We start from the raw sequence: 21,737 nt of genomic DNA, 5'->3' as shown, positions 1-21,737 counted from the left end.
CAGTAGTATAAAACCACAGACATTAAAAAGAATACCTTCCTGACACATTTCCACTGGGAATAAAGAAGGATTAAATGTCATTCATGTGTTAGTATGATTGACTTATAGAAAGCATCGGGTTTCCATTAATTCATTCAACAAAAATTTATTGAGCACCTATTATGTGTGAGACTCTGGAGGTAGTGATCAATGGGGTATATCAGTTCCCTTCCTAAACAGAACTTCCCTGTCTAATAAGGAATATAAAGAGGGGAACTTTGTGCCCTACAGGTACATGCAGGTGAGCGTGTTGACCTAAACTTGGCATGTTTTGGAGGCCTCCTAGATGTAACCTCTACACTTAGGTTGGGGTTTCTCAACTTCGATACCATTAACATTTTGGACCAATCAATTTGTTGTTGTAGGGGGCTGTTCTCCACATCGTAGGATGTGTAGCAGCATCCCTGGGCCCTACCCACTAGATGCCACGACTTGGTGAATGTCTCCAGACATTGCCAAATGTCCCTTGGGGGACAACTCATCTCCGGCTAAGAACCACTGACTTAGATGGAAGATGAGGAGAAGAAAGTTGTGGGGTGAGGGGAGAAGAAAGGAGTATGATGTGGGGAGAAGACACAGGAAGTAGGAGGGAATCACTGGTACAAAGGTCCCTAAGGCATGAAGATCTTGGCCCCTTGGGTGGCCCAATGTGAGAATGAAGAGAGAACTCAGGTCCGATCCTAAGGTCCCGTGTAAGGCATATTAACAGGTTGGAGTTTGTATTGTCTATTACTGTGTAACAAATTACCCTCAAGACTTTTCCCCTTAAAAGAACAAACCTTTATCATCTTAACAGTTTCCGAGGGTCAGGATTCCTGGAGCAGCTTAGCTGGGAGGCATAGCTTTGGGTCTCTCAGGAGGTTGCAGTTAAGTTGCCAGCCAGGTCTCTGAAGACTGGGCTTGCTATGGAAAGATGCTCACCCAAACCCACCATTAGCAGGAGGTTTCAGTTCCGCCCCACGTGGGCCTTCATGGGGCTGCTCTCTACACTGCTTCCCCTCCAGACAGTGATGGAAGATCAAATTTGCTTTTAAAAATAATCTGGCTTCTACTTAGAGCTAGGAGCAAGGAGGCAACTGGAAGCCATCAATTGTTTTTGATTAGAGAGGTGTCGGTCAATCTATAATTTATCATTTAAGCCCCTAGATAGTTAGAAAGTGATTCTAATTACAGAGGCCTTTAGTCTTTAAATTGGTCACAGTTCCATAAAAGTACGAAGTAATTAAGCAAGCAAATAATTGAACTAAAGCGTCTTCGAATTCAATAGTGACAAAAAGTGAGAGCCCAGAGACGCTACATGACAGCACTTCCATCAAAGCTCATCAGAGTTGATGAAGGTCATCATCACTTTATAAAGTTTTTCCATGGTGAGATGGTTGAAGCCAGCATAGCCCATTCTTCACTTTCATGTAGAAGTGGTCTTAGGAGTCTCTAAATATCTAAGTAAGCTGAAAACTCCAGAACTCCCAACTGAGATAATTCTTAGAGAGTTCTATTTTGAGTGTTTTTCAAACTAGATGTCTGTTTCCTTTCAACTCAATGAGATTACTCTTAACACCAATTTATGTAAACGATCTAGCAATAAATCACAAAATCTTATAGTACGATTGTTCTTACTTGCTGGAGTCTATCCAAATGGCCCCAAATACCCAACTTGCTCCCTATTCCCAAATAGTCATTTTACTTTTGGATACAGAAATTCACCCGTCCACTGGAACCTGGGTTTGGAGTCCACTGATCTAAAACAGATTGTCTGAAATGGTACCCTGTTGCCCACAACCAATGTGGGTGCCAATACTGAGCCTGGCTCTGGGTTTCCCCAATCTGGACCATGGTTGGGAAGCCCGCCTCAGGCCACAGTTGGCTTAAGAAGAGAATCCAAACATCCCCCAGTGTCATGCTTTCAAGTCCCTCTTTCTTGTATCATTCAACTAGGTACAATCAGACCCCCTTCTTTTGACTTTTCTACTACTTAGGATAACCAAAAAGTACCTCCACCCCCAGTCTGCTGCTGGTCACTTCTCCCTCTGACTGGTACCCCCAGCCTTCTTTATGCACAAACAACCGCCCTGCCTTCACTCCCCAAAGCATGGCTGACACTAGGTTGTAGTATGTAACAAACTTTCCTGAGGATGACAAACAATTATTATATTGTAAAGAAAAAGTTCAAAGTAGATACTTGATTCCACTGCTCCTTAAATCTGTCTGCCTAAGTCCTTCCACATGGGGGTCCCCACCGACCACCTCCCCACCTCCAGCCTCATCCCTCACCTGTGTGTAGTTCTGACTTATAACCAGGGTATCACCCCCAACAATCCATGGGGATTCCCACTGACCCTACCCTTGACCCTGTCTCCAGAGCCCCAGACTCTTTCTTCACAGGCTCCAACCAAGAGAAGCAAACCATCTAACCTCTTCTCCTAGAGGTACTGTCTGACCACAAGAAAGACATCCTTTTGCATTTTTATGCAGAGCCATTTAGTTTCTCTTTATCTCAAACTCTCCCTTCTGTAACAGGATGGGGGTAGAGCCACAAGGCTCCTGGAGACTTCCTCTCAAATTAAAATACAATCCCCCCTCAAAGAAGAATTCCGCCACTACACCTGGAACAACAAGCTCAAATTTTAAATAACCTGATTGTTGGTACCCACTGTAAGTACAAACCAGTTGGCCAGGACTAGACAGCCCAAGGGCAATCACAGTTCGCTAGAGGACCAGAGCTGCGTTCAGACTAGCCAACCCACAGTGACTGATTATAAACAAAAAGGCTTGGACAAGCTGTGTTGAAGCCCACTTGGGCAACAGCAGGGTGGCAGGCAATAGATCCCAGAAGCCCGGCAGAGGACCAGCAACCACAGATCTGCATATACTGAAAAAATGCAGTTCAGGAACAAATCAAGGAACACCTGAGAAGAAGTGTGATTAATGCCCAATGCCCTTCTAAGTTCTCAATCGCAAGCTACCAGGAACTTCTGGTACTTTTGTCCCTTGACAATGGTGACTAGCAGATGTGAAATGGAAGGGAAAAATGAGAGTGTACCTTAAATACCGTACATGCCGTATTTTACTTAACCAAGCCACTATTGGGGGGGCATTTGATTTTTTCCAATTTTTAATATTGTAAGTAAGTCTATGAATTTTATTTTATTTCATTTGCTAATTTTTCCCCATAAATCCATGTCTATTTCCTTAGGATAAATTTTTAGAAGTAGAATACCTAGATAAAAGAGTGTGAATATTTTTCTGATTTTGACATATGGCGTCTAGGCACAAGATGCAAGCCTAGTTTTTTTGTTTTTTTAAATTTATTTATTTTATTTATTTTATTTTTGGCTGTGTTGGGTCTTTGTTGCTGCACGCCGGCTTTCTCTAGCTGCGGTGAGCGGGGGCTACTCTTCGTTGCGGTGTGCGGGCTTCTCATGGGGGTGGCTTCTCTTGTTGTGGAGCACAGGCTCTAGGTGCACAGCCTTCAGTAGTTGTGGCTCGCGGGTTCTAGAGCACAGGCTCAGTAGTTGTGGCGCTCGAGCTTAGCTGCTCCACGTCATGTGGGACTCTTCCTGGACCAGGGCTTGAACCTATGTCCCCTGCATTGGCAGGCGGATTCTTAACCACTGCGCCACCAGGGAAGCCCACAAGATGCAAGCCTAGTTTTGCCATCAATGTACATTTCTTATATCTGTGAGGAATCACATGATCATCGCTCCTGTGCTTCTTAGGTTTATTTATTTAGTTTACTGGTAAGTTAAACAACTCATGGAAGAGGAAGTTGAAGTAAGTTTAGCTGGGAGGTGTTGAAATGGTGGAAATTTTCAAGTTAAAACAAAGTGAAAGAGAGTGAGTTTGAGAGAAGAGAGGAGTATAAAGACAGACAGCAACCAAATTTCTCCCCAATTCACTCCTGAGACAGACCTCCTCTTTAGAACAACATGATGCTCAAGGTATTGTTTCTTTTTATGTGGCTTATTTAAATTGGTTTTTCTAGCTTTCCTTTTCTTCTCGATTTCCTCAGTTGCCCTCTCCTTTTAAGAGCTACCTGCTTCTACTTTAAAAATGTGATTTTAATATTTCTCATAGCCTCTGGGTGGTCTAATTAACTGCATCTTGTTTTTTATCAATGTTTTACCAAGAATAGACATAATTCTCTAGTATAAAATCAGGAAGAAAATGAATCATTATAAGTTCATAGGATTTTAACCTTCTCGTTTGGCATGTATCCATTATGGCATTGTCAGATTGCTTTTCTAATTATCTGTCTACTGTCCTTAGTCCCCTGGGGAAGATAAGCCTTTTGTGGTGGGAGCCATAACATCTGGTTTGGTATTTTAGAGTGCTTAGCACAGGGCAGACACATAACAAGAACTCCTGAAATATTTATTAAATAACTGCATATTTCACCTTAATTTATACATTAATCATAGTATTTTACTAAGAACAGATGTAAATGCCAGGAGAAAATCAAGAAGACCAAAAAGATATTTTAGAAATAGATGGGCACAAGGCTAAAGACAGCTGAGCAGCTGCAGGCTTATTTCCTACTGTTCCCTTCCTCAGGGGCCAGAAGGAGGCTGTCTGCTCTTTGGCACATGGGGTGGTGTTCAGGACTTGTCAGGGGGTCCATTGGGGCCCTACTTTCAGAAGTCACTAGCACCGTGGGATCGTGTGGATGGATGCCCCAATCACCTCTCGCGCTCCATGGTGGCGTCCTGAAAATACATGCTCCCCAGGCATACACGTTGCCCCAGAAGGCACTCCCAGGTCAGATCTAACCCTGAAGAGATGAACAGTCCATCATTAATTGCCTCCACTGTGGGAATTGTGGGGATGGGAAGAGAGGTCAAAAACAGGTAGTTTTGCTTATAAGAAAGGATCCAACCACTGCTTGAATCTCTAAGTTTTAGTTGGCAAATCATCAAGCCAGTTCTTTTCCCTCCTTCCCTTCTCTGTCCCTAAAATGTTTACCCAGATTTCTAGCCACATGAAAATCCAAGTTACTGTTATTCTCCACCCTAACCTGAAACTTGAATCCCACACCCCTTTCTCTGTTCCAGCCATCTCCTCTCCTGCTTCCTCCCACATCAGCCTCCTCTCATTGTTCTAGCAAAGCTTCAGAGACATAAAAAGCAACCCATTGTTTCACAAATGGCAAGGTTTCCCTGGCTTGACAGCCTAGGGGTTGAAAATATAGGACAAGTCCACAAGTCGGTGGCCAGGTTGAAGGACTTTCAGCTGGGAACTGGTTCTATCTTTGCACCTCTGCTCTTGCACTGAGCTTAGCGTCAGAGAGCCCCAGACACCCCAGATCCTCTATCCAACAAGCCCCCACCCCCATCCTATAGCTCACGTTTTAAAATGAGTTATCTGATGTTCACAGAGACAAAGAAGTTGTATAATGACGCAATAATCAGAGCAGGGAAGGGAAGCGACCTAACATTTACTAAGTGGTACCAAGTGCTAGGCATATAGTGAAACATGAAAGGGTGTTTTTAACTATGTAACAGACATGCTCTTTATCTGGTTTGTGGGTAGAAACGTAAGGTCTTCTCGACTAGGATGACCACACGCACTTCACATTCAACAAGTTCACGATGAGCCCAGCATCGTTGCCCAGAAGTCTGCTCCTCTTTCTGTGTTCCCTCTCACGGCAAATGGCACTGCCGTTTCCCCATCCAGAACCTGTGGCGTCGGTCTCTTACCTGCCCTGTCTACCCCTCCCCATCCATTCTCTACATGAGTACCTACAGAGATCTTTGCAAAACACAGTTCTGATCACGCCTCTTCCTCTCTTAAGACAGCACTACTATGGCTCCCTGATGACGTCACAGTCTTTAGCATAATATCACTTTCACCATTCGGCCCTGGCCTGCAAATCCATTCTCCCTGTCATCTCTGCCCCTTGCGGGCAGCCCTGCAGCTGGAGTTTGCCCAGTTCATGGCACCGCCCCGCACCAACACCCCCAAGGCCCAGCCCATGCTGCTACCTCTGCCTTTAACCTCCATCTTCATTCTCAGCACCTTCGCCTGGCTGACTCCCAGAAGTTTTCATAAGCAGCTCAGGTATCTACTCCTCCAGCAAGTCTCCACCAACAGAAAGAGCAGGCAGTGGTTCTCGAGTGTAATTTTAAAGTTTCCAGTAGCCATATTGTAAAAAAGTAAGAAGAAACTGATGGGGCTTCCCTGGGGCTTCCCTGGTGGCGCAGTGGTTGAGAGTCCACCTGCCGATGCAGGGGACACGGGTTCGTGCCCCGGTCAGGGAAGATCCCACATGCCACGGAGCGGCTGGGCCCGTGAGCCATGGCCGCTGAGCCTGTGCGTCCGGAGCCTGTGCTCCACAACGGGAGAGGCTGCAACAGTGAGAGGCCCGCGTACCGCAAAAAAAAAAAAAGAAGAAACTGATGAAATGAATTTTAATCATATATTTTATTTAACCAATATCCCCCAAATATTATCAATTTCAGCATGTAATTAATATTTTAAAATTTTTAATGAAATGCTTTATATTCCTTTGTTTTCCTGCTAAGTCTTCAAAACCCAGTGTTTATTCTCCTCTGATGACACGTCTCAGTTTGGACTAGTCACATGTAGCGCTCCATCACCAGATGTGGAGAGTAGCTACCGCATTGGACATGACAGCACTACAGCTATCTTAGGAATCACTTAGGAATCACCTAGAGAGCTTAATGGAAACCTAGAACCCTGTACTAAGCTTCCAAATGTTCTGGTTCTGAGAAGGGTCTAATTCTGGAGGTGTGGGATGGAGAACCAGAAATGTTCATTCTCAGCAAGAAATCCAGGTTTCTGATGTATGTGTTCCTCAGGAAATGGGGGCTTAAGAGCTAGATGCATCGATTTTGGAGTTAGACCTACAGGGGTTTGTGTCCAGACTAACTAAGTTACAGCTGTGTGACTTGGGGACTTCACCTTTCTGGGTCATGGTCTCCTCACCTGCAGAAAGAAACTCACGATACATACCTAGAGACCAGTGAGTATTAAGTAGACACTGCATTTAAAACATTCGACTCAACACCTGGCACGTGTCTACCAGTGCCAGCTCCTACCTGTCTGAATGCACCCCACGCCCAGGCGTGCCCACATGGTGGGCGAGACATCCCTCCCCTGCTCCCCCTCTGAGCCTCTGCGTGCCTCCAGCAGAGCCCACCACCCAAGCACACATTATCTGCTTGCTACTCTGTGTCCTCCACTGGACTGAGGACAGAAACTGGCTATCGCTCATTTCCACATCCCTCTGCCTCACACATGTGTTCAGTACACATCATTTTTTTTTTTTTTAAGTTTTGGGAAGGATTTGTGACTTATTTGTTGCATGACCTTGGTCAGTTAATTTTAATTAATTTATTTTTTTATCTTTGCTGTGTTGCGTCTTCGTTTCTGTGCGAGGGCTCTCTCTAGTTGCGGCGAGTGGGGGGCCACTCCTCATCGCGGTGCGCGGGCCTCTCACTATGGCGGCCTCTCTTGTTGCGGAGCACAGGCTCCAGACGCGCAGGCTCAGTATTTGTGGCTCACGGGCCTAGTTGCTCCGCGGCATGTGGGATCCTCCCAGACCAGGGCTCGAACCCGTGTCCCCTGCATTAGCAGGCAGATTCTCAACCACTGCACCACCAGGGAAGCCCAGTACACATCATTTTTTAGGAACTGAACTTAATTTAACCAACTGCGTTTCCTATAGTGGAGTATAAAGTCTTTGACTAAAAGTACCTCCAGTTCTCATGTAGAAAGGAAGTGTGTGAATACAGAGTGAGTGAAGCATTGTTCTAACACTCTTCCCTTTAAAGTCTGTCACAGAAAGCTTTGCCAAAGTGATCCACGGCTTGAAAGTGGGACACCTGACAGATCGTGTTATCCAGAGGAGCAAGAGGATGATTCTGGATACCCTGGGTGTTGGGTTCCTGGGAACCAGTACAGAAGTGTTCCAAAAAGCCAGGGAATACAGTAAAGTAAGAAGCTCAATGTCTACTTTGGAGCTAAAACCAAGTGTGCACATGCACCTTTTTGTGAGGTGTACTCAGAAGCGCGCCCAGGGACGTGCGTTTGTGTTCTACTGCCCTACTCTTCATTTTAGAGATAGTGCTTGGTGTATACAGCATCGTTGTATATAGTTTTATGCTTTTCTATGCTTTATTACCTGAGTCTTAATATTCACCCACATCCTTTACTAAGTCACTATCTTCAGACCAGTCTTAATCTTAAGGCTAGCAAAATCTCAAAGTTGATTACTAGTCTGACTGAAAGCACATTTTTACCTGAGAGTCTTAGCGGCCATAGCCCCGGCCCATTTGTTCATGCAAAGACTTCAAGATTCTCTGGAGAAAAGCCTGGGCCAGCACCCTGAGCAGAGAGTAGGTGATTACGTGAGAGATGTAGCATCCACTCTCCAAAGAATATGCTTGGTCTATAGACGATGAGTCCACCTTTCCTAGTATTTATCCTCAAGGAGTAAATCAGAGTAAATTCAGACTTCATTCCTTGGTGCACTTACGGATCACAGTCTGGGACTGAGCAACAGCTTCTCCTCTCCCTTCCACAGAAAAAGTTATATATTCTTCTACAAGGAAGAAAGAAATCCAATGACTAGGGCTTCAGTCTAGCACAAAGGGCTCAATAAGAAGTATTATAGTAATGCTTCCAAACATGAAGAACAACTCTTGAAATAGTGACTTGGCATGTTGGGTTCACACTCTGTATCACTGACTGACACTCTTTTGTTTCAGATCTATAGCTCCAACGTATCCAGCACTGTTTGGGGCCAGCCAGACTTCAGGCTACCACCAACATATGCTGCTTTCGTTAACGGTGTGGCTGTAAGGAGATTTCCATGTCTTTGTAACTGTTCAACAATCAGAACAATTTCAGGGCCAGAAAACATCTCAGAAATTGCCCAGTTTCCATATCTTACTGATGAGATCACTGAAGTTCAGAGAGGTGAAGTCTCCTTGTAGTAATTTCAGTTTTCACGTTTTTACAGTGAATCGATGCTTTTCAAACAAATTGTGAAGTAGAGGAAATAAGATGGACGTATTTAGATAAAAATGCCCCTAAGGTATCTCAACTCTAAACTAAATATCCAGACTCAGTTCCTTGTCAGTTCTTTCTGTGGTGGGCAGTATCAGCTTCTATCCAGTAACCAGCCTTTCATTCATTCATTCATTCAACAGATACTTATTGAGAAAGAAACAATGGCCATAAGGTGTCTACATTTTCTGAACCGAAAATCAGCACTTCTCATCTGACAATTTTTATGCTTTTTCTGTGTGTCACGGGCAGTCTAAAAGATATAATTTGGACATGAATCTGTTGGGATTTCTGAGATATTTTTATGGTTTATGGGACAGTAGTTCAGAATATTGAAAGTCAAACCTAATGGTGCATCCCGAAGTAAGCATCCAGTAAGTAAGCGGTGGGAAAGGCACCAGCCACAACTAGTAGACAAAAATCTATCTTTAAATGAACTTCTGGTTATTACTATTTTGTATAAGGAAAAACCAAATGATTTTAAAATATAGCTTAATAGTTAAACTGGGTTCAAGAGTTCTTGCAACTTCTCCATAAGTTTGAAATTATTTATAATAAAAGGGTTCAAAAAATATGGCCTGATGTGGAATAAATGACATTAAACTTTTCATGTGACTTGTTTGAAAGGTGGAAGAGGGAGGGAGGGAGGAACAGCCACCTAATTCTACAGCTTTGTTTGTAAGGTAGATAAAGATCTTTCCAAGGGCTGTGGCACCTGAGTAAGAGCCAAGCTCCCTGCGGTTCACTAGCTGCTCCCAAGGTCGCACCTGATCTGGACAGAGGACAGCCTGTCTAGTGCCAAGTCATGTGATTAAGAATCGCAGCCAGGGCTTCCCTGGTGGCACAGTGGTTGGGAGTCCGCCTGCCAATGCAGGGGACGCGGGTTTGTGCCCCGGTCCGGGAGGATCCCACATGCCGCGGAGCGGCTGGGCCCGTGAGCCGTGGTCACTGAGCCTGCGCGTCCGGAGCCTGTGCTCCGCAACGGGAGAGGCCACAACAGTGAGAGGCCCGCGTACCGCAAAAAAAAAAAAAAAAAAAAAAAAAAAAAAGAATCGCAGCCAGTTCATAGGTTTAATTTTCAGAGAATCAGATCTAAAAATCTCACATCAAACAAGGTTATTATTGAACTAAACCCTGACTGGTCCAAAAGTCATTGCATTCGGGGAAATACATTTAGGTTTTGGTTGTTTATGTGTCTGTTCACATAGGTTCACTCAATGGATTTTGATGACACGTGGTACCCTGCCACCCACCCTTCTGGAGCTGTCCTTCCTGTCCTCATGGCTTTGTCAGAAGCCCTGCCTCCAAGTCCAAAGTGTTCTGGCCTTGACCTGCTGCTGGCTTTCAACGTTGGTATTGAAGTGCAAGGCCGATTAATGCATTTCTCCAAGGAAGCCAAGGACATACCAAAGAGGTATGGAGAAACTGTGCCCCATCGTGAGGCAGCCACATTCCCCTTCATCTGTTAGTCGTTATCTCTGTAGCTCTTTCTGACATAGAGGTTGGCTCAGTTGAAGATGTTGACGTTAGTGCTGGCAGATAAGTCAACTCAACCAGTCACATATCAAACTGTACATCCATATACAAAGGTGTGACCTCAGAAGTACTAGTGAAAAGTCTCTTCTGGGTTTAGAGAGCCTATCAAGCAACGAGGACCATGCACTAAATTGGAGCCTCTCACCCCAGGATGATCATGTCATTCTGGCCTCTGTGGTTACTCTGAATATCCCTCATCTCATCTCAAAGCGGAGTCTACTTTGGTATTTGCTAGGGTCCTTCAGACTAATGGGAACATTCAGAATATCCTAAACCCGACTGCTCAATCCACAGATCAAAAATGGTCAAACGCTGACTGTATCATATGGTTCAATCGAATATTTATTTTGCCCCGTGGTCCAGCCTGCTGGGGGAGGAATAAATCGGAATACTGAGTGAACTTTCACGGTTTCTACAAGGCCCTCAATTGTTCCAGTTATTTACACAGGCTTTCAGCACTCAACAACTTTTGCCTTTTGGCAATAATTGCAGGAGTACCATTTATAAATAATTTACTATGTCGGGCACTGTTGTAATCATGTGAATTCGTTCAAAACTCACAAAACCCTATGAAGTAGATACTATTATTATGACCATTTTATCTAAGAGAAAACAGATACAGAGAAGTCGAATAACTTTTCCAAAACTCACACAGCTAATAAGAGGAAGAGCTGAGATTTGAACCTAGGCATTAGGGCTGCTCCATTAGCTAAGCTCCTGACCACTGTGCTATACTGCCCCCTGGGGGCTGAGGTTTGTAAGTCTCCAACTCTTGTGTTTTTTGTTTTTCAGATTCCATCCCCCCTCAGTGGTGGGAACTTTGGGTAGTGCTGCTGCAGCATCTAAGTTTTTGGGGCTCAGCATGAAAGAGTGCCAAGAGGCCCTGGCTATTGCTGTTTCTCATGCTGGGGCACCCATGGCGAATGCCGCCACTCAGACCAAGCCTCTTCACGTCGGCAATGCCGCCAGGCATGGGCTAGAAGCTGCTTTTCTGGCAATGCTGGGTCTCCAGGGAAACAAACAGGTCTTGGACATGGAGTCAGGGTTTGGGGCCTTCTATGCCAACTATGCTCCCAAAATCCTTCCAGACGTAGATTCACACACTTGGCTGCTGGACCAGCAGGATGTGGCCTTCAAGCTTTTCCCTGCCCATCTGGCCACGCACTGGGTGGCAGACGCAGCTGCATCTGTGAGAAAACAGCTTGTAAGAGACAGAGCCCTGCTTCCCACTGACCATATGGAGAGAATTGTGCTTAGAATTCCAGATGTCCAGTATGTGAACAGGCCCTTCCCAGACTCGGAGCCTGAGGCCCGACACTCCTTCCAGTACGTGGCCTGCGCCATGCTGCTGGATGGTGCCATCACTGCCTCATCATTCCACAAACACCAGGTCAACAGGCCACGGGTAAGAGAGCTGCTCGGTAAGGTAGAGCTGGAGCACCCTCAGGACAACCTACCAAATTTCAACACCCTCTACTGCGAGGTAAGTGTTGCCCTCAAGGATGGAGCCATCTTCACAGAGCGCTCTGATACCTTCTACGGTCACTGGAGGAAGCCTCTGAGCCAGAAAGACCTACAGGAAAAGTTCAGAGCCAATGCCTGCAGGATGCTGTCCTGCCACACTGTAGAAAGGCTTATAGAGATAGTAGAAAACCTAGAAGACCTGGAAGACTGCTCTGTGTTAACCGCACTTCTGAAAGAACCCTCTCTACCAGAGATAGTTTCAAAATCTCTCTAGCATTTAACAGTTCCATCATGCAACCTCTCCTGAGGCTTAACAACATCTAAATGACTTTATATTGGGGAAAATTCAATGCTTTGCTTTACAGAGCAAGGGTCTGTTCTTGGTCTGCCTGGGAATAAATGCAGCATGCTGAAGAGAGTCCAGACACAGAACTGGATATACATGGAAGAAGTCTTGTCCTGTAAATTTTGCAAGACAGTTCCAGTTACCTATAGCAAGATAATGGTGCAAGAAACACAGAGAAATTTATTTTATAAGCATTCATAAGGCTGAAATTCAGGTCACCTGTGATTTGCTTAATCTTTTCAGAGGAGTTATTTATGAACTTCAAGAGCCTCAAGGCTTGAGAGGGATTTGAACTTCTGCATACAACTTGCTGACAGAAGAAGGGCTCTGGTCTGTTGTGCCACCAATGGACTTCTTACACTATGGCTTATCAGAAGCCCTTCACAATGGAGGGGATGCCACTGGGTTTAAAATAAGGTCTTCATGGGTTCAAATCCTGCCTCTGCCATTGACTAGATGTGACCCTGGCCATGGTTCTGGATAACCCTCTACTTAAGTTTCTCTATTTTTAAAGCATAAATTAAAAACAGTCTAAAAAATAAAGCAGTTTGGCTCTAGAAGTCATGCTCTTAATCACTACAATATATCACCTTTCATTACAAAAAAATTTTTGAGACAAATATCATGGATGTAGAGTCTGAGATGTAATAAAGAATGACAGCCAAAACATAGTACATATGTGGGTAGTCAGATATATATTAAACTGTATAAAGTAATAAAAATGTCTTGTGGGGTTAAAAACTGCAACATTAGCATTAAATACATATTTTATATATATATATATATAAGCAGGGAGTTATTATAGTTAATGTATTCTAAATTCCTCACGTTGTTCAAGAAAAGGGCAACACTATTAACTCTAGACTTTGATTTGTAAGTATGTATGTTGACATTTCTAGGGTGACTTATAAAACAGCAGTGGAACGTATCACTTCAGGTTAATAGAGAGAGAAATACGGAATTAGGAAAAAAAATAATCCAAAGAAAGGTAAGAAAGGAGGGGGAAAAGAAATATAGAAAAGGCAGGACAGAAAGCACAATATAAAATGATAGGAGGGACTTCCCTGGTTGCTCAGTGGTTAAGAATCCACCTGCCAATGCAGGGGACATGGGTTCGATCCCTGGTCCGGGAATATCCCACATGCCGCAGAACAACTAAGCCCATGCACCGCGGCTGCTGAGCCTGTGCTCTAGAGCCTGCGAGCCACGACTACTGAGCCTATGTGTCACAACTACTGAGGCCCACGCGCCTAGAGCCCATGCTCCACAAGAGAAGCCACTGCAATGAGAAGCCTGTGCACTGCAATGAAGAGTGGGCCCCACCTGCCTCAACTAGAGGGAGCCCGCACACAGCAGCAAAGACCAAACACAGCCAAAAAATAATAAATTAATTAAATAAATTTATTTAAAAGTAAATAAATTTTAAAAATGATAGGAAAAATCCAAATATATATATATATAATTATGAAGAGAGTAAATGAACTAAATGCTCCAGTTAAAAAATACAAAGACTATGAACACATTTTAAAATGTTTGTTTTATTAACACCTACTGTACATATCATTAATTCATCCATTTTACATTTTATGAGTTTTAGTAAATGTATAGAGTTGTGCAAATATCACTGAAATCCAGTTTTAGAATACTTCTATCACTTCCAAACATTCCTCAGGCCTGTTTGCAATCAATTCCCAATCTCCAGCCCTCAGCAGCCAATGATCTGCTTTCTATCTCTATAGTTTTGTCTTTTCCAACATTTCATATAAATGGAATCATACAATATATAGCCTTATGTGTCTGGCTCTTTCACTTAGCATAATAGTTTTAAGATTTTTCCACATAGGTATCAGTACTTTATTCCCTTTCATTGCCAAGTAGCATTCCATTGTATGGATATACCACATTTGTTTACCCATTAATTAGTTAAAGAGCGGCTGGATTGTTTCCAGTTTGGGGCTATTATGAATAATGCTTCTATGAACACACACAAACATGTCTTTCCATGGACGTATCTTTCCATTTCTCTCGGGTTGATTCCTAGGAATGGGAATGCTGAGTCATTTGGTAAGTACATGTTTAACTTTAGTAAAACCTGTTTTCTATAAAGTAGTTCTATCATGTTACATTTCCACCAGCAATGTACAATGGTTCCAGTTTCTTCTTATCCTCACCAACCTTTGGAATTATCAGTCTTTATAATTTTAGCCAGTCAAGTGTGTGTATAATGGTATCTCATTTTGGTTTTAATTTGCATTTCCCTAATGACTAACTCTTGCCCATTTTTGCCTATTATTATGATTAGGTTGTCTTCTTATTGAGTTGTATGAGTTCATTTTATATTCTGGCCATAAGTTCTTGAACAGATATCTCTTTTGCAAATATTTTCTCCTAGTCTGTGGCTTGTCTTACTGTGATTTTAATGGTCTCTCTCTCTCTCTTTTTTTTTTTTTTTTTTTGCAGTACGCGGGCCTCTCACTGTCGTGGCCTCTCCTGTTGCGGAGCACAGGCTCCGGACGCACAGGCTCAGCGGCCATGGCTCACGGGCCCAGCTGCTCCGCGGCATGTGGGATCTTCCCGGACCGGGGCACAAACCTGTGTCCCCTGCCTCGGCAGGTGGACTCAACCACTGCACCACCAGGGAAGCCCTAATGGTCTCTTTTGAAGAACAGAAGTTTTAAATTTTGTTTAAGTCCATTTTGCTATTTTTTTAAAAAAATTTTTGTTCCTATTTCTGGTGTTATTAGAAGGATTTTTTTTTTTTTTTTTTTTTGGTCGTGCCATGCAGCATGTGGGATATTAGTCTCCCAACCAGGGATTGAACCCACACCTGCTGTATTGGAAGATTGGAGATTTAACCACTGGACAGCCAGGGAAGTCCTTAGAAGGCATTTTTAAAATCCAGTTATATACTTTATTCAAGACACACAAGGATGTAGAAAAGTTGAAAGTAAAAAATATAGGGGAAATATGGATGGAATAGTAACAAAAGAAAGCTAGAATAAATAAATGTTAATATTAAACAAAAAAGAATTATTAGAAAAGAGATAATAATGATAAATTCAAGTCACTAGGTAACTAAAATAATTCTAAACTTCCATGCATCTAAATACTATTAAACTGCAAGGAGAAACAGATAAATCCAACACTATACTGAGAGAATTTAAACATTTCTCTCTTAGTAATTTATATTTCAAGGAAACCAAAAATAAATAGACTATATAAGATTTAAACACAATCAACATGTCTTATCTAATGGACATATAGAGGACTCTGTACTCAAAAACTAGAGAATTCACAATATTTAAAAATCTCACAGAACATTTACAAAAATTGACCATATACTTAGGCATAAAGCAAGTCTCGACTTTTCAAAGCACTGGATCATCCAGATCATTTTCTCTAATCACAATGTAATCAAGTTAAAAATCAAAATTAAAAAGACAATTAGAAAAGCCTGAAGTGTTTAGTAATAAACATTCCTCTAAATAACTCTTGGGTCACAAAAGAAATTACAGAGAAAATTATAAAACATTTAGAACTAACCAATAACAAAAATACCACATATCAAAATATATAGAATGTAGCAGAAGCACTACTTAGAAATGGGTAGAATTTTTTACTGCTGGCTCTGTATTACATGGATTATATTGTTCCATAGGACACATCATGGTAACACTTATAAATTTGAACAAGGTTGATAAAAGAGGAGATAGAAGAGGTGGTTTCTACCGTGACCTTGAGATTAAATTTAATTATCCTATCTTGATACATCTCAGAAGTTTCTAGGGTCAAGATCTGAGGGCCATTAATAATATCCTCAGATAACCCCTGTTATAAACAAGACAACAAACCCCAAATGGAGTTATGCTAAGCCCATATCCACCAAATCGAGACTAACTGAATTACACTTTTGGCTCTTCCAAAAATGGAATCTTGAACAAGCAAATCAGGAATCTCTGATCAGCACTAGTTAGGTAATCTGCCTGATAGACCCCTGCCATCCCCTAAGGAAAGGAACCTTGCAATAACCAATTTGTTGTTTGTTTGTTTCTTTGTTTTGCCTAGTGTAACTTCCTTGTTTCCACTCCCTTCTGCCTATAAAAGTCTTTCATTTTGCACAGCTCTTTAGATCCCCTTTCTACCTGCTAGATTGGGTACTGCATGATTCAAATCGATTTGTGCTCAACTAAACTCTTTAAAAAAAAACCTTAATATGACTCAGTTTAACTTGTAACACCCCCAAAGCTTGCTTCGGACCAACAGCAGGTGTTGGGGAAGACAGTCTCTCCTGAGGCGGACAACAGCACTCAAGGTGACCTTGATATTGGCTATTATGCCCACTGAGTTAACTGAAGGCAGGAGAAAATATGGGGGGCTATGGGTCTGTAGAGAGAGCTCACGGGTCCTCTTCACTGACAACCCTGCACACCACCCACCCCCATCTTACCACATACAAATGATAGAGGAGAGAGAGAAAGAGAGAGATTGGCTCCCCACGTTCTTTTCTAGATGATTCCTTTCAAAAAGCTAGGGCCACAGTGCTGGTGGAGACTTTGGTTGGAATGAGAGAGTTAAAGCTGTGCTAGCATCTCTGCCTTCCACGAGGCTGGGGAGCAAGGACAGCTTGTGAGCTATTCTATCCTGAGAAAGCCCAAGATGGGACTCCGGCAGCTCTGATCTGATGTCTAGGCATTGTGGCAAATGCTTGTTTCTTCCCTTCCTTTCCCTTGGGTACAACAATGAAGGATGCAGCTCAGCCCACTGTTAGTGTGATAGGCCCTGTGTGTAGGCAAATGAGTCCTCCACATGGATCAGGCCAGACGGCCAAGGAGAAAATCCACCATGAGACTGAGACAAAGGCTCTAGCTCATAGAGAGAGGTTTATTCCAGCTCCCTCTCTGTATTTCTGCATCCTCAGCACATACTCATGACCTTGAGCCAAAGTGCCTCAGTCCCCAGGCATACCTTTGCCCACTCTGGGGACCCCTGGTGCTCTAGCATATATCTGAGGGATCCCCAAGACCAGGCACATATTCGGGTGCATGCCAAAAGAACTCATGGGGCTCTGCATATAGCTGTGCTCATGGTTAAGATTTACTATAGTGAAAGGATACAGGATCCACAAGAGAATAAGATACAGGCAGAGTCTGGAGAAACCCCTGCATAGGCTTTCAACGCTCCCTCGCTCCAGGTTGAGGAGGGAGGTGAATGTGTTCCTTTCTCCAGGAGAGAAAAGTTCAGTAAAATGTGTTCAATGCAAACACATGAGAGAATGCTCAACATCATAAATCATTAGAGAAATGCAAATCAAAACTACAATGAGATATCATCTCACACCAGTCAGAATGGCCATCAACAAAAAATCTAGAAACAATAAATGCTGGAGAGGGTGTGGAGAAAAGGGAACACTCTTGCACTGCTGGTGGGAATGTGAATTGATACAGCCACTATGGAGAACAGTATGGAGGTTCCTTAAAAAACTACAAATAGAACTACCATATGACCCAGCAATCCCACTACTGGGCATATACCCTGAGAAAACCATAATTCAAAAAGAGTCATGTACCAAAATTTTCATTGCAGCTCTATTTACAATAGCCAGGAGATGGAAACCACCTAAGTGTCCATCATCGGATGAATGGATAAAGAAGATGTGGCACATATATACAATGGAATATTACTCAGCCATAAAAAGAAACGAAATTGAGCTATTTGTAGTGAGGTGGATGGACCTAGAGTCTGTCATACAGAGTGAAGTAAGTCAGAAAGAGAAAGACAAATACCGTATGCTAACAAATATATATGGAATTTAAGTAAAAAAGAAAAAATGTCATGAAGAACCTAGGGGTAGGACAGGAATAAAGGCACAGACTTACTAGAGGATGGACTTGAGGATATGGGGAGGGGGAAGGGTAAGCTGTGACAAAGTGAGAGAGTGGCATGGACATATATACACTACCAAACGTAAAATAGATAGCTAGTGGGAAGCAGCTGCATAGCACAGGGAGATCAGCTCAGTGCTTTGTGACCACCTAAAGGGGTAGGATAGGGAGGGTGGGAGGGAGAGAGACGCAAGAGGGAAGAGATATGGGAACATATGTATGTGTATAACTGATTCACTTTGTTATAAAGCAGAAACTAACACACCATTGTAAAGCAATTATACTCCAATGAAGATGTAAAAAGAAAAAAAAAAAAGTGTTCAATGTTCCTGCCCTGGGAAGAGACTTACCACCCAAGGTTTTTATAAGCAGCTGGTCAGGAAGGCACCCTCTGCCCAGCAACAATGATAATTCCAAACTTCAAGAAGGAAAGCAGGTGTTCAGCATAATTCACATTGTTTGCACCGTCTAGGCAAAGTGGATCATTTTTATCAGTTAGGGAGTGGGTCAAGTGCCAAGTTCCCAGATGCCAGCCAAGTACCAACCCTGTAAAGCGGTCCCAATTAAGATAGTAGCCTCCAGCCTGCTATGTTCTCTCTTGTCTGCACAACTTGTCCCATCCTGAATGCCTTCCATTCCTGTTCGTGTGGCTTTGTAGGGTAGAATAATGATACAGAAAAACTGGACATTACCTCCACTTGAAGAACTGTCTCTGCCCTGTAGCACTTGAGGTCTATAAACGGTGTGTTTTATCATTGCATTAACTAAAACTGATATCTCCAGTAGGCTTAGAGCTGCCACAGACCAAAGGCTGTAATCATTTTAACCCAGGCATTTAAAATGAGAATGTGAGTTTAAAGGGAATTTTTATATGTTATAACAAATTTACTTTGAAGTCCTATCTAAAAAATATCTCAGACAGACAGATAAGTCCCGTACGAAAACTGGGCCCGCCTTAAGGTCTGTGATAGTTTATGTAGGGGAACCTCTTTGGGGATGTGAAGTAAATGGTGGGTGTCCATTCAATTCAACAAATGTGTACTGAAGGCTTAATATGTGCCAGAGGATGTTCTTGGCGCAGGTGATTAGAGCAGTGAACAAAATAGGCAAAAACCCCTTACAACCGTGAGCTTACAACCTAGAGTGAGTACAGAGACAAGCAACAGGACAAAGAAAGTGCTCTGTACCTCTTCTGGGCCAGCTGTGCTTCCTTCGTTCCTCCCCTGGTGGGAATGTGAGTTTCTGGAGCCTGAGTTGGGTTCAGGGACCAGGGAGCCCAATGCATGTGAGTGAATAGCCCCAGTTCTTCCTGGGAGAATATAGTCTGTGACAACAAAGGAACTGTAGGGGTGTATCTTCCTTGTCAATTCTGGCACGACTGCCCTGCATGGAGCAAAGCTACAGGGAACTGAAGGAAGGAGGAAACATCATGACCAGATGCACTGTTTTCCTTCCAGGAGAGCTGCACACGTGTGTGCGGGCACCCACCATGGTGTGGGGTCTCTTCCCACCACTGAAATCTATCTGCAGCACTGCAGTTTTTATTATGCACTAGTGAAATTGCCCTATTATTCCTCTCTTCTCCTACCCTACATTTTAAAAAGTAGCTTAGTGATAGTTCACAGAAAGTGACCATTCAGAAGGCATCCAAAGCAGGTGTTTCAGAAGCCACTACTCTGGCTACTGATGAAACCCTGCCCAGCAGTTGACAGCTGCACAGCACATTAAAAGAATGTATGATGCTTCAAGTGTCATGGCTTTATCTGAATCAGACAGAACAGAATAAATACCTTCACAGAAATAATGAAAATTTGTCTAGTCGCCAAGTTCAGTTGCTAATGCAGATATCTACACTCAGATATCGTTGTCTCACTTAAAAAATTCTCCCTGCTCTTTGTTGTAGTTAATTCTAAAAACAAGTCAACCCACTCCAGTTACGGCTGGTGCCCATATAGAAGCCAACCTGGAGGTTCAGTAAAAAGCCTTTGCGATGGCCCAATGCCCAACTGTTTAAAACACAGCATGAAAGTATTGCTTCCGACTTTAACAAATGAAAAATAAAAATGACAAGGTGCTTGTCTAGAAACCACGGATATCTGGATAATTCAATGACAGTTATTTCATCATTGAGTCACGATCCCATTGAAAGCACCTATCATCAAGTGGTAAAATGTGTAATTCAATTGGTTGGAGCTCAACTATTTTTACTTGAACAATTTCTTCCAAAGACTGTGAAGTATCACTTTTCAAATACATTATAAAGCACTCCCCACATCATTTTCCCCATTCCATCACGATTTTCACGCGAGGGGCCATGCCACGAAGGCACATGTCTGCACCATCTCATTGGTAGTATCCTGGCAGGATTCCCTTACATCCCCATAGCTGTGTTTGCATCTAGGCTTCTGGGTGGCAGTGGCTGGGTCTGCATCAGCAAACCTATCAGAAGAGGAGCTCTAACTGAGGGGGAGAAAATGTTTCTTAGGCACCTGACAGCATGACTGTGAAGAGAGTTAAAATTATCAGCTCACACCAGCCTCTCAAACACTACAATATTTGGAACAAAAGCTCACAAGCACTGTGCACATAAGAAATCTGTTCCAACATGAGGCTTCATTGAAATACCCAGTTAGTAAGAGAAAGGAAGGCTATATGGACTAGGGTCAAGAGGAAATAATTCAAGTAAGCACAATTGGATCCATGTAGCTGAATGACATCATACAAGAGAACTGCTACATTGAAACTGTTTCCTTACAGACTAAGCCAGAGTATTTTGTAAGAATACATCTTCTCGATGGTTCAATGCCACCTGGTCTTATCACTTTAAACCACAGCCCCTTGCCATGGCCGCCCCAACCTTAAGGCCAATCACCAAATACTGCAGCCCCATCATGAAAGATACTTTGTTAAGCTATTAGAAAAGCAGTCACACATATTCATCTGGAAGGAGGGAAACAGGAGAGTGCTTACCTGACAGGAAGCTTTTCATCCTTTTCTTCTCTATCCACAATATTATCCTGACCCACTGTGACTTCACAAGCAGGAAGGTTTCATCTGCCAGCACAGGGAAAGGCAGCACCAGCTCATGGGCTTCTTAGCGCAGCAGAAGGGTTGAAATGTCCTTTACAGAACTGTTGACAGTGCAGCTCTGGGTCACCCCAAAACCACCTGCAAAGACAGGGGGCCTGGGATTATTTGAGGCAGAACCTATGATCAATTAATTTTTAAGCAAAGAATTAAGGCATATAAGAGCAATAACACGTGAATCAAATGGCAGAAGAGCATTTCCTTAAAGTCTTCTGGAGTTGGTAATGACTTTGATTAATTCATTAACTTAGTTTTTAAAAAAATATTTATTTATGTATTTATTTGGCTGCACTGGGTCTCAGTTGCGGCATGCAGGATCTTCGTTGCAGCATGCAAACTCTTAGTTGTGGCATGTG

General features: G+C 43.0%; 2 protein-coding genes across 2 annotated transcripts in view; one reads left to right on the top strand and one right to left on the bottom strand.

Moving 5' to 3' along the window:
* FBXL3 (F-box and leucine rich repeat protein 3) overlaps positions 1-21,737 on the bottom strand; it is a 631,956-nt gene that overhangs the window by 557,109 nt on the left and 53,110 nt on the right. The window lies entirely within an intron of this gene.
* On the top strand, positions 1,337-15,643 carry ACOD1 (aconitate decarboxylase 1). The gene is made up of 6 exons (XM_033400115.2): positions 1,337-1,406; positions 5,943-6,093; positions 7,802-7,991; positions 8,766-8,855; positions 10,275-10,480; positions 11,395-15,643. The coding sequence occupies exons 1-6, from the start codon at positions 1,337-1,339 to the stop codon at positions 12,338-12,340; spliced, it is 1,653 nt and encodes a 550-aa protein (XP_033256006.2). The 3' UTR covers positions 12,341-15,643.

This window comes from Orcinus orca, chromosome 18 (assembly GCF_937001465.1).
Source record: "Orcinus orca chromosome 18, mOrcOrc1.1, whole genome shotgun sequence".
Lineage (NCBI taxonomy): Eukaryota > Metazoa > Chordata > Mammalia > Artiodactyla > Delphinidae > Orcinus > Orcinus orca.
This window is presented reverse-complemented; position numbering and strand designations above follow the sequence as displayed.